The sequence below is a fragment of the Mus pahari genome, chromosome 10, assembly GCF_900095145.1.
Source record: "Mus pahari chromosome 10, PAHARI_EIJ_v1.1, whole genome shotgun sequence".
NCBI lineage: Eukaryota > Metazoa > Chordata > Mammalia > Rodentia > Muridae > Mus > Mus pahari.
In genome coordinates this window covers 44,661,047-44,679,010 of record NC_034599.1, presented here as the reverse complement: position 1 = coordinate 44,679,010, position 17,964 = coordinate 44,661,047, and the positions used below count along the sequence as shown (strand labels likewise).

The window sequence follows — 17,964 nt, the reverse complement described above, 5'->3', positions numbered from 1 at the left end:
CTGATAGCAACTTAGAGTGAGAGAGAAGCCAGCTATGGGATAAGTTGAGGAGAAAGTGAAGTAAGCTACAAAAATGGAGTCTCTAAAAATCAGAGATTCTTACGTTTAGATAGGATTCCCAAGACGGATCAGAAACATAAGAGACATACTTCAAATTGGCGAGTTGTGGTCTTGGGCCACATCTGTGACCTGGGCGTCCATACATATTTTCACAGACACACCGTCTTCTCCATCCATCGACCGGGTGGAACCATACTCCAGCACGGCGCAGGTGCAGTTTGATGAGCCAGAGGCCACGGGTGGAGTGCCCATCCTCAAGTACAAGGCTGAGTGGAAGTCACTGGGCGAAGAGTCATGGCATTTCAAGTGGTATGATGCCAAAGAAGGTGAGTCTAGTACATGCCCTCGAATTCATCAGATCCTTGTTGACTGTGTAGGTGGCAAGTGAACAGGATGTCACCATCTGCCATCCCATCCAGCTTCCTCTAGGGATAGGAACTCGTCAGCTAGAAATAGGTCAGGGTCATTCTTCCTTAAAGTTGTTGACCTCCTGTCCCTTGCTGCTTCAGAACCTAGTTCTTGTGACTCACCAGGACAGGAAGGACATCTTAGATGATTCCCAGACTGAAGACCTGATTAGGTGCTGAGCTCAATGGGACAGAGTGCAGAGCAGCCCCTACTCTGCTCTCTGCTTCCTCTCTGATGACACATGGGCATCCCTAATGGTCTATACCCAGGGACAGTCATGTACTGCTGACAGTAACCAAGCCAGCCAGATGACAGACAGATCTACCATGACATGAATAAACCCTGTTCTATCTTCCAAGTTAAGTCAATCTGGTGATGTCTTTCAAGATTAAATATCCCCATCTCCCTCTTTTCCTTTCTATCTCCCTCTCTTCTTTCCTCCTTCCCTTCCTCCAACCCCCCCCCGTGTGTGTGTGTGTGTGTTCCTCCCCATCTCCTTCTCTTTCTTCCTCCTTCCCTTCCTCTAAACCCCGTGTGTGTGTGTGTGTGTGTGTGTGTGTGTGTGTGTGTGTGTGTGTTCCTCCCCTGTCTCTGTCTCTCTCTGTGCCCCCCTTCTGAAATCAGCATCAAGTATCCATAGATGGATAAAGATTTCCTGTGTCATTCCCCACCTTTATTCTCTGGCCCTGAAAATCATGACTTCAGCTGGGCTGGCTGACCAGGGAGCCTCAGTGATCTATGGTCTATCTGTGTCTAATACCCAGTGCTGGGTTATAGGAGAGTGCCTCCACCCCAGCTTTTACATGGCTTCTGGGGATTTGAAATCAGGTATTCCTCTTGTACAACAGACATTTCATCCACTGAGATAACTCCTTAGTCACTTCTGTTTTGAAAAATCACTTCTACTTATATTTTATTTATGGTAAAAATTCACATGTATTTTGCATTTAACCATTTTTAAGTACATAAGTAGCTCTGAGTCACAACTGTCCCTGCTGGCCAGCTTCAGCACATTTCCATCACCTCAGACAGAAACCCTAATTTCTCCTTTATCCACCTCCTCTGGTCCCTGGCAGCTACCATCCCACTGTCACTCCCTAGCTGATTATTCTAGGTTCCTCATGAGAGTGGCATCATATGCTATGTTCCTCTAGCAGCAGCTTACTTATTTAACAAAATGTTCTCAAGGTTTATCATCATAGCATGTGTCAACATTTCACCCGTAAGACTGGGTAAAGCCCCCACCATTGCTCCTTGCTACATTTCATTAGTTCATTCATCTATTATATAAAAGTCATCGAGGCTGCTTGGGACTCTAGAAAGTTGGTGTGTACTAGGGACTTCACACTGCAGGTGTGAACGGGAGCGTACAGGTCTCCGTTCATCTCCTTCCAATTTTTCTACTTAGTTGCCAAACAATGGTTGTGTTTAATTTGCTAGAGATCTGCCATACCATTTCCACCACATTTACTTCCCTGTACATGGGCACTCTCTTTTAATCAGCCCCATTTTCTCATGACAGCCAACATGGAAGGCATTGTCACCATCATGGGCCTGAAACCTGAGACGAGGTACTCGGTACGACTGGCGGCCCTCAACGGCAAGGGGCTGGGCGAGATCAGTGCGGCCACTGAGTTCAAGACACAGCCAGTCCGTAAGTACAGCCAGCTGCTCTGTCTCTCTCCACATTCACACTCTTCCCTCTTTTCCTCGGGGACAGACAGGGACCCTGAGCTGTCCCCTGTCATAGCTCAGGATATAACTTTTGACTCTCGGGTCCCCATGTTCCTAGTGGCCCACTCAACACTCTGGTTCTCAGGGATGGCTGATCTGCCCTCACTCTTCTCAAACTATGTGGAGGAGGACACTTACTGTCCTAGTGGGTGGCCCAGATTATTACAATAGCAGCCTGAGGCCACCAGTGATTAACTTTGGTTGGTGGAGAGTCTGAGGAGGGAGGGGAAAACGCGCAGGGCAAATGAAAGGAGTTGGGAGCGCTGCCTTTTGAGCCAGGCCACAGAGGCCCCTAAATACTTTGTGACTTGAAGGAAGACAACAGAGACCGTGACAGCTCATGCCATTAGTGCCTGCACTTTTGACTCAGTGACAACATTAAGTCATAGGGAGGAAAATAGAGCCTTCTTTGTGAGGAGGTACAGGTGGTACCTATGGCCCCTTCCCAAGACGACTCCCCCAGACGTCTCTGCCTCTCGGACTCTTTCAGGAGAGCTGCTTTTCCCGGGTTCTACTCAGGACGGCCTCTAGCTTCTCTCCATCACTCCCTCCAACCCTGAAGCTTGCCCAGCTTAGCCTTCATTTCCCTCAGCGGCCAGGCTCTGGGCGAGCCTTTTCCTGACCACGTTCCTCTGCCGTCCACACTGCTGCCCCACAAGGCCCCTGGGTAGAGCTGCTCTCCTGGGTGACTGCGGAGGCTCCAAGCTCTCCCCAGACCTTGATTTAATCCACACAAGAGAGAGAAGGCTTTGCTTCTGTGCCTGAGAAGCTTGGGAGCCTACAAAAAAAAAGACCCCTCGACCTCTTCCCAGCGATAGGGCTGGTCCGCGGTCCTCCCGCAGGGACTGTTTCTTTCCGTTTAAAGTAATTTGATGATTTGAGTTTCAGCTCCGTGTGCTCTGTGGATTCTGTTCATTTCTTTTACATCTTATTTTTTTTCCCCTTGGGTCTGTCTCTTGGCTTTTCTTTCCGTCTGTGTTCCATCCATGGGAAATGCAGATAGCCCTCCTCCACGTAAGTGCCTCTTCATACCTCATTACCTGTTTCCATAGTGTTAACACCTAGTTCTAGTTCATAATTTAGTTCTGGCCCCTTTTTTTGTCCCCTAGAGGCCGAAGTAGATGACGCTGTCTGAGCCCTAACCACACTGACCTTAGTCTAGCTGTGCCTTTGTTAACATATATAGGTCACTCCAGGAGGCTAACACCACTGTTCTAGAGCATGCGACTTCCGTGTCTTTTGAAATTATGTGTATTTATTAATCTCCGTGTGTAGTAATTACTGGTGCGGGAAAGATGAGGTTTGCTGAACCAAGCACGGTGGAAATCTGCAGATGATCTCCAAATAACAAGCTAATAGCATCCCCTCACTTTTAGCCCTAGTACCAGCGGAGCGACACCTGCCTCCTGAGGACATTGTTCCAAATACGATCGAGGAGAAGGAGCCAAAAATAATCTTCCTCTTTGTTTTTAGGAAGTAAGAGAATGGAGCATGCTTCCTGGCTTATCTTTTAGATAGGAGATGAGGATGAGCAGAGACAACTGGTGGGAAGGCCTAATGAGGGCTCTCAGAAAGGTGTAGCCACAGTGTGTCCTGCAGGCAGCTGCCTGCAGGGGACATGGGGAGGGAGCTAAGCCCTTGATTCTAGCTACCCAGTAGCATTGAGAGAGGGGGAGATTCCCCTTGGAGTGACATTCTAATTATGTAAACTGGAAACACACACACACACACACACACACACACACACAATGCTGAGAGCAAAGGAAACAAGAGAGGTGGCAGGTGCTACAGAGAGTAGAACTGGCCCTGACCCCTCAGCCTGAAGAGACACCCAACTCCAAAAAGTCATTTTGCCAAGGTCTGGCTCTCCCTGGGCTGAGCACCTTGAGAACAGAGTGTGGAGGCACCAGACAGACCCAGGCAGAAGGTAACCAGGAAACTATACACCATTCTAGCTAGCTGCTAGATCCTAAAAGGCACTCGGGGAAACTTCTACTTACAAAAGTGTTTCGAAATACGGAAGGCACAGCAAAACCTAAGTAGCTGAGTGTGGAAGCTGTGCCACCAGCCAGGTTGGTGTCTGAATGTGTCAGCTAGGGAAGGTGTCAGAATCAGGGCCTGTGGGGATGAGGGGCGCAGACACCGAGGACCGACAGCTGCGCCCCAGGGGAACTCCGGTGTGAAAGCTCTGCCTTCTGGATCCTTCCAGCCACCCTAAGCTGCTCCCTCCAGACCCTTCCCCACGGGAAGTGATCAGGAAGGGAGGACCAGCTTTGCTAGTAAGAGAGAGGGAGGCCCAAAGAAGACTTCCTGTTGACTGACTTCTCTGCAGCAATTACAGTTGACTTGGAAAAACTGGACGTGGTGGCCCCCAAGGTCACAGTAGTTTCCCTTCATTACCAGCTTGGGCCCTGTGAAGATAGGATCATTGCGGGGTTGGGTTTGTTTTTTAATATAGCAGAAGGTATGTTTCAAGCCATGTTAGAAATTATGTGTTTAATTAAAATTTTTACTTTTAGTTTTAGTTCTTAACTTTTAAAAGAAGGAAGCCCTGGCCTTGGTCTTTTATTGCCTAGTAGTATGAATGTGGGTGATTAAAGGAGACTCTGAGTGTCCTCTGCAGAAGGCTATGACCCAAAAACAATTAGCACAAAAGTTGGTTTTCTCAATCATATAATAAAGGTATGATTTAAAGAGTTAATAAGCATCAGGCCTTACAGGCCTTAAAAAGCTTTGGGGGAGGCTTAGGTGGGAGGATCTTAAGTTCAAGGCCTGCCTGGGCCACAGACTGAGTTCCAGATGACCCAGGGTAACTGAGTTCCAGTGTGACCCTGTCTCAAGATAAAATGAAAAGAGAAAGGACTGGAGATAGATCTCAACAGTGGCGCCCTTGTCTGGCCAGTGCAAACCCATAGATTCAAACCTCCAGGCAGGCAAAGAGGGAGGGAGGAAGGAAAGAAGGAAGCAAAGAAAGAAGAAAGGAAGGGAGCATGGGGGAGGGAGAGAGGGTCAAAAAGGAAGGATTATTTTTGACAAGCAGAAGTGAAGTGTAATCTTAGGAGCGTATATAGAATATCAGCATGGTGCCTTGCTATACATGGGAAGAGCACATTCCCTGAAGAAACCTCAGTGGGGTCTTTCCTTTAACCCTCATGAGCTGTCCCCAAGTCACTGACCTGGGTCTGGCCAGAGAACATCCTGCCTGTCCTGAGAAAGGATGCCACGCCACGGGGGAGATGAAGCCAGTGTTTACCACTGCTGAGACAAAGCCCTGCTTTTCCCACTGTGAAGCTGCAAGTCTCCACAAGGGTCTCTGGGTCCTCGCTCCCATTTCTTGGAAGACAAGAAAGGTGTCTAAAATCAGATAGAGAATTATCCACGGACTGATCTGTGTGTGATTCTCCCAAGCCTGCACTCACACACTGGCACCGTGGCCCTAAACTATAGGACTATAGGTGTATAGACACAGACTGACTGGCTCTGGACTCGGGACCAGAGTTGAACTTCTAACCCTGGGAGAGGGCAAAGGCACAAGGCCAGACTTCTGAGTTGGGAGGGGTTAAGGCCAGGGTTGGGCATGAACTAACTGTTGGGGTTTATTCACAGTTGCTTTCGTTGCTCCCTAGGAAACCTCTGCACAGTCAGGGCTGTAGGTTAATTGCAGCCAGAGAAGAGCAGGCAAAACTAGCAAAACCCCTAATCCCCCCCACCCCCTGGCTAGCTTCGAGGCAAAGCATGATTTAGCTTTTTGAGGGTCCTCTGCGTACAGTGCACAGAGGAGAAAAGAGAGCTGCGGGCCTAAACAAACTAAGCTCTAACCCGGGGAGTGTTCTGTGCATGTGATTTCAAGTTCGATGCCTGTGTGGACTGGAAACCCTCTGCTGATAAGTTCATGATCTGCGTGCCGCAGGAGGGACTGCCGCCCTGATGCAAACTTGTACTCTGTCTGCCTGTGGAATCTTTCTGCTCTGTCACTGAACCCCACACTTGCAGAAATTCATGGCCTCATTGGGACTGTTGGTTTTGCTTCTGTGCCAAGAAACAGAATGGAGCATATCGGGTGCAATCGGGTGCAAGTGTTTTAAGAAGTCATGTCTTGAGATTTTTAGCTCAGTATACTGTCCCCTCTGTGGCACACATGAGAGCTCCGTAAATGCATTGCAGTTGCACATGATTAAAATGCACAGGGAATTAGGCCTTTCCCCCAAATAACATGGACAATTACACAAACAACTCAAGACACACACACACACACACACACACACACACAGAAGGTGAGAGACATTTACCTTAATTAATTGAGTCACCTAAAGACTGGTAACGAAACAGCTGTGACCTCAGGGACACTGGCGATGATGGCATCATCTGGAAGGTCCTGGAGACGGTTCCAAGCCCCAAGCGAGCACTGAGGCAGCTCTGACAATAGCTTTCCCATTCTGTCACCCAGCTACCAGGGGAGCCTGCCTTTTGTTACTGCTGCGGATAGACAACTTCTGGATACTTGTCAAGCAAACACCAAAGTCCCATTCAGTGTCCCAGTGTGCCAGGTGTACAGGCTCTAAGCATCCTCCAGGCTGATAGCTACTTGGAATTGTTTGTGAGGAGCCTGTATCTTTAACAGCTCCTTTCTCGGGGGGTGTGGGGGGTGTGCGGGAATGGCACAGAATTGTCTCACTCTTCCCCAGCAGTGTAAACAGTCGCCTTCTCTAGGGAGGGTTTTCGGAGAGCACCCCTGTTTTCAGAGGCTTCTGTATAAAAACACACTCTCCCTTGTCGTTGAAGATGGCCAATTCCGTCTCGCTCAGCTCTTCGGGTTAGAGTGAGATGTGTAGGCTTTGCTCTGTGTGCCAGGAGGGAGGGGAGATGCTCAGTCATTGAATGGCTTGCTGGACAAGAGTAAAGATCCGAGTCCTAGCACTCACATAAAAAAGCCAGGAACAGCTGCATGTGCCTGTGACCCCAGGACCAGGGCCATAGGGGCAACAGGGGTCTTGCCGCATAGCCAGCCAGGCTTTCTGAATCAGTGAGCCCTAGGTTCAGTGAGAGACCCCCATCTTAGAGAGTAAGGTGGCTAGGGAGCAGAAAGAGGGCTCACTGGTTATAAGCCCATTCTGCTCTTGCAGGGAACCAGAGGTGCGTTCTCAGGAACTGTGTCAGAGAGGTCACAAGTACCTGTCACTCCAGATGATCCAATGTCCCTTTCTGGTTTTTTCAGGTACCTACATTCATATACATAAACATCTACACGAAGACATGAGCATATACATGTAATTTTAAATAAAATACTATTAAAATGAGGTGGAGAACCAATTGAAGAAGACACTCAACATCTGGTCTTGACACGTGCATGCACACAGGGGTGCACAATCACCCACTAACGCAAGCGTGCACACACACAAACAGGAGATGTACATAAATACGCTCCTATATATAAACACATATCCAGGGTGTAACCTGAGAAGCCAGTCCCTTCCCTCTCGAAGGCTCCCATTAAGTTGAGGTCTAGATGTCTGTCCTCCTGTCCCTCAGAGCTTATGGGCACAGGTGACCCTGCCCAGGTGATTGTTGGTGTTCCGTTCAGGTTTGAGGCCTCTTCAGCTGCTCCTGGCCAATTCCTTACCTGCGTACCAGCCTTAGCAGGCTCTTGGGCTCAAGGTGTACACTTAGAAGAGAGCCCTGCGTACTGCCCACTAGCGTCCCAGCCACTTGTCCCGTGCAGTTTTGCTCCCCACCAGCTCCTCATACCGGCACCCCAGGATTGCTACTCACTCCCTTTTTTTTTTTTTTTTTTTTCACTTCGGCATCCGTGTGCTCCCAGTGATCTATTTACCACTTTTTTTTCACCTTCATTTTTTTGTTTCTCCAGTGGCTCCTGCTAACTCTTCCACCCTTGTTCCGTTGTCTCCTCGAGCTAGTGAGTATTGCTTTCGTCACCCCCATCCCTGCAGGAACCTTTCCACCAGGTGTGACTCCTCTGCCTAAGGTTACGTGCTTCACCCGGTGGTTCACCGGGAGATAACTCGGCTCTGGCGATGGAAAGTCACCTCGGGTTTTTTGTTTTTTTTTTGTTTTTTTTTTTTAAGAAGCAAAGGGAAAAAGGACTAGACACAGGGCCTCTCAGGGCAGACAAGAGGAGAGCTTTGCTTTGGACAGCACGCCCTGCAGACACCTGTCCTAAGGCCGCTTTGTAGACTTGTGATATCATTCCCAGCAGGTCGGACCAAAGCCGATATTTGGAAAAGCCAAAGGAATTTACCAAGGGGGGAAAAAAATCTCAGCCCTGCCTGCAGGGTCATGTAAAAGGCTTTGAGGCATTATGTTTTTACCCTTTATTTTAGTTGGACTTAAGCTCTGAAATTAGAGAGTGCAGCCTGTAGTTTTCACTGTGTCCATAAGTGCATAGACTCCTCATAAATATTTGTGGGGAAGTTAACAGTGCCTGCTCACAGACGGGCCGCACAAATTACTTAACACTTCGCAAGTGATGCTTGCTGATCTCTACCAATGGTGAGCCTACCCCCACTGCATATGCACCGTAAAGAAAACAACGAAGATTACAGCATTTATCAAGCTCTGCTTTCTTACCCTGGATGGGCCTCACCGACCCAGCAGGAGTATGAGCTGGGCCTTTGTCACAGTGCGGGAGTCTGGTTCTTTCCACTCATTTCTCTTTACTGTGCTATACTTAGTTCTTTGAATCTGGGGGAGTGGAACAGGCCCACTCTTTGGAAACTTGAACCTGGCTTTCTAGTGTGTGTGGGGGGGGTGAGGGGACAATGTGAGACATTAGATGAACATTGCCCGGGTTGATGTCCCCACAAGCCCAGAGCGGCACACAGCAGCATGGCCCTGCCTAGATGGCTTTATTCTCCATAATACCGCAGAAGCCCCTGTGGTTTGGACTCAGCCTCAATCCCTCTTCCCATCATTTTGAATAAGAATCCTCCCTACCATCTCAAACCGAGCTATGCCCTGTGGCCTTGGAAGCAGCCTGCCATCAGCTCCAGTCTCTGCTCTGACCTTCTACCAGTGACCTCATGACCACAGAGGAGTCTCTTCGGAAACCTCAGATCTCAGATTTCTGATCTCTAAAACTAAAGCTAGACTCTGCTTTATGGTATGCATGTTTGTAAGAAAGAAAGAAAGAAAGAAAGAAAGAAAGAAAGAAAGAAAGAAAGAAAGAAAGAAAGAAAAGAAAAGAAAGACAAGAAGGAAGGAAGGAAGGAAGGAAGGAAGGAAGGAAGGAAGGAAGAAGATTAAATGAAAAAGTACACAAAGGATAATGTCCAACATTTAGTAACTGGATTTAACCAAAAGAATAATTGGGGATATGTTATCTCTTGCTGCATGAGTCCTTTGTCAGCAAAAAAAAAAAAAAAGATTATCTTTGATAATCTCTCCAAAATATTTATATTAATATTGATAAATCATGGAGATAGGAATGAGTGACTGATGCACTCTCTGATACATATGTGTATATATATATATATATATATATATATATATATATATATATATACATATATATGTATATATACACACACACACACACACACACACACTGATATGCGTAATTTGTACTTTGGGGTATGTGAGTTTTATGTCCTTTCTGGCCCTCACTGTTTAGTGCCCTTTCCATCCTTCATGTTTCCATAGCAACCTGGCCTCTTCCTGCCCTTCCAACCACAGACCTGTCTAGTGAGTACTGAGCCGGCTGCTCTGGGCAGCGCCTCTTATCGGATGCTTGCAGTAGCACAGACTACAGTGTGACTGCATGGAGGCTCCCAGCCTTGAGTGGTTTCTAAGCATGCTGTCTGTTTGGCCAAGAAAGCAAATGGAGTCTCCTCCAAAAGAATAAGGGGTGGCTGTTTGTGCTAGAGGAGACCTTTCCAAATTGACATTTGGAAAACAGAAAAGAATTGGGAAAACGTGGGGGGTGGGGGGCAGAGTATGGCAACTCCTTCCCACAGTTTTACTGTTTATGCCTCATGGGATTGTGCTCGTATACACACACACACACACACACAGAGAGAGAGAGAGAGAGAGAGAGAGAGAGAGAGAGAGAGAGAGAGAGAGCAATATGATAAATCGAGGAAAGCCTGGGAAAATAGGAAATGAGAGGAAGTGGAGAGAGCTGTGGCCCCTGACAACATGGCTGCCCTTGACTCACAGCAGAGCCTTTGGCTCTGTCCCCCTTCATTCTGGTCCCTGAACACTTGGTCACTTCCTAGGCTGCTGGTTTGGAAGGGCTATAAGACGTCCTCTCCAGACAGTAGGATCCAGGGGACAACAGCATCTCCCTAGACCAGCCTGAAAACCTGGCTGAGTCCCTGCTGAAGGCATCCAGGCTCGCCGTATGATGTGAGACCACATGGGTGCTGAGGGCCTGGCTAGGCAACAAGAGCCTTTGCACATGACTGTGTATGTTACAACACTCGCGGGCTGGAGGTCGGGGAGAGCTTGTCCTGCCTCCTACCAGGTGGCAGTCAGATAAGGGAGGTGGTGACAAGTCTGCAGAGTCCAGCTCCCACACCCTAGCTAAGGCTTCCTTACGTAATTAAAGAGAGGAGGAACGCGTTTCCTGGTTGTGTGTGCTGCATGGAATGGTTTTTGTTTTCCTCCTGTGGAAGACAGCTGCGGTCTGGGTCTGCTTTCTTAGTGGTCCTCTGTGTGTGGCTGCAATGACTTCCAGTTCCTGGTGCCTTTGTAGTGTGGTTTTGTGAGAGGAACAAGCATGACAATAAGTTGGGCTCCTTTGCATGGGTTGGGTCGGAGGGTTTTCTCGTTTGTTTGTGGTGTATTTGCACTTGAGAGAGGAATTCTACTAACAACTCCCCTCTACCACAGAAGCTCCCTCCCCCGCCCATCCCCCCTGCTGTATGTGTCCCAGGAAATAGGAGAAAGCTACAGGACCCATTTGCACAACCCTGTCCTGTTTGAGACACCACTTTGCATCTTGGTCTTGTCTGTCAATGAAACACAATCTTGGCTCCAGATGTCTCCTGAAGAGGAATGAAGTATTTCTCCCCTGACGGGTGTTTTGGTTTTTATATTTCTTCAGACATTTCTACCCACAGATAAGATGCTTAGTTGTGAAATCTGAGTAGGAGGTTGGAGTCTGTTTTATTTGAACCACTTGACTACTGACCCAAATCATAAGTCTCAGAGGACAGTGAGATAAAGGAGAGCGTATCCCGATTGGCAGCGGCCTGAGCTAGCAGGAATGTATTAGTCACCGTCACCGTCACCATCGGATCAAGATGCAGAGGATGTGAGCCACCATGCAAAGGAAGCAGAATAGCTGGGGTCATGTAGACCTCTGTCAGTCAGTCAGATAACATGGGTGAAATTAAGTAATATCTCCCACAGAGGTGTGTGTGTGTGTTTCTGAGTGTATATGTATGTGTGTGTATGTGTGGTGTATATGTGTGTCTGTGTGTATATCTGTGTGATAATGATCTGTTTATAACCATAGGTGAAGAAAGTTTTCGTAAATCATATCAAGAGAAACTACTTGTCACATATAATCCCTTCCAGGCACGCGTGGCAAAAACCCGTGTCATAAGACGGTGCATTCTGTTAGCTCACAGTGGGAAAGGGATACAGCACTCAGCTAAAGCATTTCTCTCTCATTCAACAGAAGCATACTTTCAAAAGATGTCTTGGCCTTACATCTTCTCCCTTCTCTCTTAACCTCAACTGTCAAAAGCTAGAATTTCCTTCCCCCGACCCCCAGGCCTGTGAAAGTTACAATTAGGAAACCTAAGAATAGTAGGGTCGGTCAATCAGTCCCAAACTGCAATGTGGAATAAAGCACATGGCAAAAGGAACATAGGTGAACTCAAGCGGGAAAACCCTGGTTTACACTGTAATCCTTGAGCTCCTTTCTTATCCATGTAGTCTTGGCAACTCTGAAGGCATCATTGGATCCCTAAGTAGTCAAGTGTGTGTTGAATGTCACCCTCTGTGTGCTGGACCAGGGCTGGTTCCTGCTGTTTGGTATGAATGCAGCCGTAGTCTCAGTTGACATGATGGTGCTTGGTCCTTCACCTCTGGTGGCCTTCTCCGTTCCTGTGTGCCTTGACTCTGTGGAGTCCCATAGAGTGTTAAGAACGTCATGAGTGTGCCATAAGGAAGTGGAATTAGACCCTCCAAGCTGTCTCTTTCTGGCCAGAGTCTACCCAGCATCCTTCAGTCATCTCCCTCTCCGATTTGACCAGGACAAACATGGAATGATTCTCACTAATTAAACACAATCTATTATTCTTTCAGGACCCCTCCCTGATGACCTACGGCCTACTGCCATCACTTCCCCAAGGATGCTGAGACCGTTCTGGAATCTGTGGATAAATAACTTGCTGGGTTTTTTTTTTTCTTTCCCTTTAACAGACTCTGGGATTGACCTTGATTGGCATCTGGGCCTTGACAGAAACACCCCCTCATTTTAAAAGTGTTCATGCTCCTTGGTGTGGTATTAATACGCAATGTTGCAACTGTATCTAATGCTTACTGGTGTTGTTAACTAAATGCGCTATATAGTTTGTGATTCTCCTCTTTCTGGGCAGTATGTCTGCCCTCCCGATATTTCCTATATAAGCTGCTAATTTAATTTGATTTCTCCTTTTATTTAGTCTGTGATTTTGTTGTTGGTTTTTTTCTCCCTGCCCATTGTTTACATCAGTTTTTAATTTTTTTGTATTTTTCATGTGACCTCCTCCACTTTCCTTTCAACCAATCATGTGCGTGCGTATCATGTGACTTTGTCATGTGGCTTGCATGGTGCTGATGATGTCGTCCACGCTGGTGAACAGAAGGTAAAAGCTCTTTGTTCTGATTAGAGGAATAAACCTGGAGCCACAGCCTGGCACGATTTTTCTCCCTGTCTCAGACAGATACAGCAAAGACACTTGAAAGATTTGCTCTTGCCATCAGTTCATGTCTAGAATTCAACAGTCCTTGCAACCTTGACATGGCAATTTGATAACTTGACAGCCTTTAGTTTAATATTTTTCCCTCAAGAAATCTGGTCATACCAACTGCCCTCTCAGTAAAGCCGTGTTAAACCACAGCACAGTTGGGGAACTTGAATTTTTAACAGACTTCACAAACATTATTTCCCAGAAATATGCTTTGAAAATTAGCCTCTTTGCTTAATTGTGTATCGAGTAGCCCCATAAACTACAGTTTCTGAAAAATGTGTTGCAACCCCTGTGGAAATATTTTTGCAACCTTGAAATGCTCCGGGAAGAGAGAGAGATCCATGCAAAGGTTGCTCTCCTGTAAAACCAGAGGGTGCTTCACAAAATTTGCATAAATGGAGGACTTTTCTGAAATGAGAATTTGGATTGATGACTGAGGTGTCACTTCTCAAAAGTGGCCCACCCCCAGGCAGGAGGCACAAATCAAGCAAAAGTCACTTGGCAATTAACAGTGACTGGAAGTCTCCGTGCAATCAAGAAGCACATGATTGACCCCTTACAGAAAAGGAAATAAAATTATAGCCTGATGAAGCACAGAACGGTGACGAAATAATTAGTTAATATTGTGCCTGTCACAACCTTGTTAAAGTGTTTCTCACTCACCATCAAGAGAGAAGGAGGCGTCGGCTCTCAGCTTCCCCGCCTGAACTCAGACCTGTTCAGAGCCTCCCCTGGGAGTCACAGGCATTCTGTTCTCTCCTAACTAAAGTGTTACTTCGCATCACACCCTAAAGACACATACAGGCTGCAGTGATCACGTAGCCAGACTAACACCAATAACCACCCAGTGTGCCTGCGCATGCAAGAGCCTCCCCTCCATTTGACCTCACCTCTGACCTCATTTCTCTGAGAACTGATTAGGCGACATCCACATAGTCAAAATCGCAGTAGCTTGTCTTGCACGGTCCTTGTTCCTGGTCTGAGTCACACCCCCTGTATTTGTTACCTTGTGTGTATCCCCTTTCCTTCTCCCTCCAGTCACAGTCACTGAGGACTTCCTCTTTGTCGCTGTGGCAACATTACCCTAAATCCAGTCCCATTTACACCCAGACTCCTGGACTTGTAGAGGAAGCTCCTTCATTTCTGCCAGATATTTGTCTTATATTTTACATGGTATGCAACGAAATAGAAAAGTCCCCCAAACAACAGAACCTTGCAAACCATAGTAATAATTTGATCTACGTTAAAAATTGGTATTGGATCTGTCAGTCTTTGGACAGGGAATATTGGAAGTTTAAGATTACTAAATCTTAAAGATTTTGGGACTCCTCACCAAAAAATATATTGACTTTTCACTCCCTTAAGTTGGCTTCCAGCAGGTGTAGACTTCTTTCAGAATCATGGTGACTGCTAAGTGGTTAGTGGTCTAGAAAAATAGTGTCCCTGCCCCCCCCTCCACTTCCCTGTAGGATACTAAGTGTATGCAGATGCTGAAGTTTGAATTTGAAATTTGATGAGGTTTTTTTTTTTTTTTTTTTTTTTTTTTAAAAAAAAAACTGGCTATTGCAGTGCAATTCAGGATGGAGTGGAGCACAGCACTGAAACTAAGAAATCTAGAGGCCCATCTTCAGGAGTGGTCAAGGAAACCCAAAAAAAGGGGAGGAGGGATGGAGAAGTCAGAGCAAGTAAAATTTATGGGGTAAGAGAATGAAGCTTTGTTAAGGGCAGCCACCACCTCCCTCCCCTGGTCCTTGGTAAGGATTTAAGTGACTTGGGCCTGATTTTAGATGCTTTAAATAAGCTAATAGCATCCCTCTTGTTAGTGGATTGTATGTAGAACAGCTGATGAAGTCAGGTGTTCCCCATTCCACTCTCTATCCGTCTGCTCCTACCCAAACTTGCCTGGAATGCCTTTAAGGAGTACGGGAAACTCTGCCCATCAGCCAGATGCTATTTACTATGTTCCATTCTGAAACACTGACTGAAGAGAAGAGAGGTTAAGCCAGGGACTGAATCCCATCCGGAATCATCAAATAGCTGTGGTGAAGACAGTTAAGTCCCTACCACAGGGCAGCAGGAATGAATTTGTTGGGGTGAGCTGAACTCTGCCTTATGCAAACTAAGACACCCCTACTGCCCCACCCCCACCCCTTCCCATACATCCAAACCTTTAGCTTGAGGTGCTTCTCTGCAGAGAAGTGGCTTTATAGGTCATTGTCCAAGGACTCTGTAAATGGGACTTCTGGTTTCCCACCATCAGCATGAGTGTGATGAGCCCGCTGTGCATCCCTGTCACTGTCTTGCATGTCTGAGCATGGCTCCCTTCACACCCTTTCATAATGATCTTTTTTTTTTTTCTTTAGCTACTGACCCTGACTTGTGTTAGGCAATGCTGGTTCTGACGAACTAAATTCTTTAACACCCACTCTTCCTTCTTAGATTGAGAACATCACTAACCGCCCCTTCCACACCCTCCTTTATTTTTATTTTTTTACAGCTGTGTGTTTGGAGCCTCGGCCTCTGACAGGTCTACACAGACTTTCTACTCTAATTGCCTTTGTTCCTAAGGATCTCCCACCCTGGCGGCTCCCAGGGTAGAGAGGTAGCCATAGCCAAGGTCCCCAGAGAGGGGCAGTGGGGTATTATCAGCCTGAAGCCTTGAGTAGGTACCGGATCTCCTAAGGTTACCAGTGTGAGGGCAAGAACATCCCAGTAGCCCACTAATACCCACACCTATGTTCATGAAATAGTGAAGTGTGGCGCCCCCTTGTGGCTCAGAGGCAAGAGCAGCGTTCACTTGGTCATAGTTATTTGTCCTAATTTCTTCAGCCTGAATCAGCCCCACGAGGGAAACCTTCATGGTCAGTTTTTATTTTTATTTTTTTTTAAGGGCAATGAAGCAAAGATAATTGGTCAATTAATCTGTTGGCGCTTTCATGCCACCCACGAGAATGGAATCGGTGATTTTGTGGCTCAGTCTGTCAAGAGTTCATTTGTTGCTGTCTAATGTGCATTTTGTCATCCAAACCCCTCCCTCCTGCCCCCAACACACATTCCTAATTCCTAAGAGATCTGGGCAGGAATGGACTTCACACCACATGCCTCAGTGAGCTCAGGCCCCTGGAAGTTCAAGGTCAAGCTTAGGTCTTTGCTAAGACATAAGGAACTGAGACTGTAGAGATAGCAAACTGCCTTGGTCCTATTCTTGGTACCAACACAGCAGCTCACAACCATCTGTAATTCCAGCCTTAGAGTACCTGATGCCCTCGGATGGCACACATGACATTTGTGCAAGCAAACTACCCATATACATTTTAAATAAATAAAACCCCAAACTGGCCACATCCCTACCCACATATTCCATATTTCCTGAAGCCAGGGACTCAGGTGGCAAAGGGCAGGTCACCTTAGCACAGACATCTCTTTGACTCTAAAGAAAAAGGCCACTTGTCTCCAGAGACCTCATTTGAGATGAACAGTGCCGAGTACAAATTGGCACCTTTATCTTTAATAGAACTGAGCTAAGCTTTAGAAGTATGGGAAATCCAGGGAGGGGCCCCCAGAGGAATGTCAGGGAGAGTTATAAAGACCGTGAACAGACAGAGCCTACATCACATCAGAGTTATTCATTTGATATCTCCAGCTAAGAACTCCATTTCAGGATGGAGAATTAGTGGCCTAATCACTCTAAATCCTGATTCCCCAAGGCAGTTTGCTAATCCCCAAAGGACCTGTCAATACTGTTCCTTGATGGAACCGTAATGTGTCTGAGCTGGAGACATGAAACAGGCCTCCCAGGTGAATAGGGAAATCATCCATTTTGGACTTGAATAAAGAGGCATAGAATAAAAAAAGGTATACCCAGGGTTAAAATTGCCGGAAGAAATGACAAAGGAGATGGGAGTTGGGATAAGCAAAATGTTCCGAGTTTTTAATTCACAACAACGGTATTTGATAGTTAAAAACTCTAGATTTCAATACCAACTCTAGACCATTCAGTAGTTAACCGTGTGTATAGCCGAGGCTGCAGGCCTGTGTGCAGATCTGTTTGAAAGAGAAGGCACAGTGAACAAGGGCTGGAGAGTTGGCTCAGGAGTTAAGAGCACTCACTGCTTTTGCAGATGACCCAGGACCATTCCAGTCCCCACACTGAGCCACTCACAACTGCCTGCCGCTCCAGCTCCAGAGGCTCGGGCGCCCCCTTCTGACCTCTGTAGGCTCCCAGAGACACACAATACATACATAATTAAAAACTAGACATTGAAAATGAATGAGCGAAGAAGAGGGATGGAGCCCTTGAAGGGCTGGTTGTCCCTTGGTCTTTTGTGCTCCGTGCACTGTTGGCACTGGGCCTCCTGGAGTGGAGCAGGGGCTCCCACTGTCCCTTCACAGCTCACAGATGCTTCTCCCCCAAGCCCCAGGCTTGCTGTGGTTTCTGTTATAAAGACTTTTCCACATCCAGAGCCCTGCAGACTTGAGAGGGAAGGCACGCAGCAGACTTGGATTTAAGGAAGGGCACAGAAGCCCAGTAATTCCAAAGGAGGAACCTGTAATCTCCAGGGCCAGAAATAACCATTTCAATTACGGTTTCTTAAGAGGGCACTCATCAGCCTGCCTTTGGTGTATCTGATGGTACTCGGCCTTTTTCATACCATTTTTTTCCATGTATGTATGACTTATGGTCTGCTGGAAAATATCAGAACTGCCCAGAATATTTGTTATTGGTTAAGGTTTATTTGTAAAGTAGTGCTGTGTTCAGCTTTAACATAAAATATTTGAGGGGAAAAAATTGAATCTTAGATGAAGCTAAACTCAAAAGGTATAATTAACCCCGGGGGTCTTC

General features: G+C 46.8%; 1 protein-coding gene across 17 annotated transcripts in view; it reads left to right on the top strand.

The window, feature by feature from the left end:
* Positions 1-17,964, top strand: part of Ncam1 (neural cell adhesion molecule 1) — a 299,087-nt gene that overhangs the window by 256,484 nt on the left and 24,639 nt on the right. For 6 of the 17 annotated variants that reach the window (XM_021206023.2, XM_029542707.1, XM_021206026.2 and 3 more), the window contains 2 exons: positions 216-386; positions 1,991-2,122. In XM_021206023.2, coding sequence (XP_021061682.1) covers positions 216-386; positions 1,991-2,122 — 303 coding nt within the window. Of the gene's footprint in view, positions 1-215; positions 387-1,990; positions 2,123-3,201; positions 3,217-4,126; positions 4,130-17,964 lie in introns of all 17 variants that reach the window. The other 11 variants (XM_029542708.1, XM_029542704.1, XM_029542703.1 and 8 more) reach the window with 3 other exon arrangements.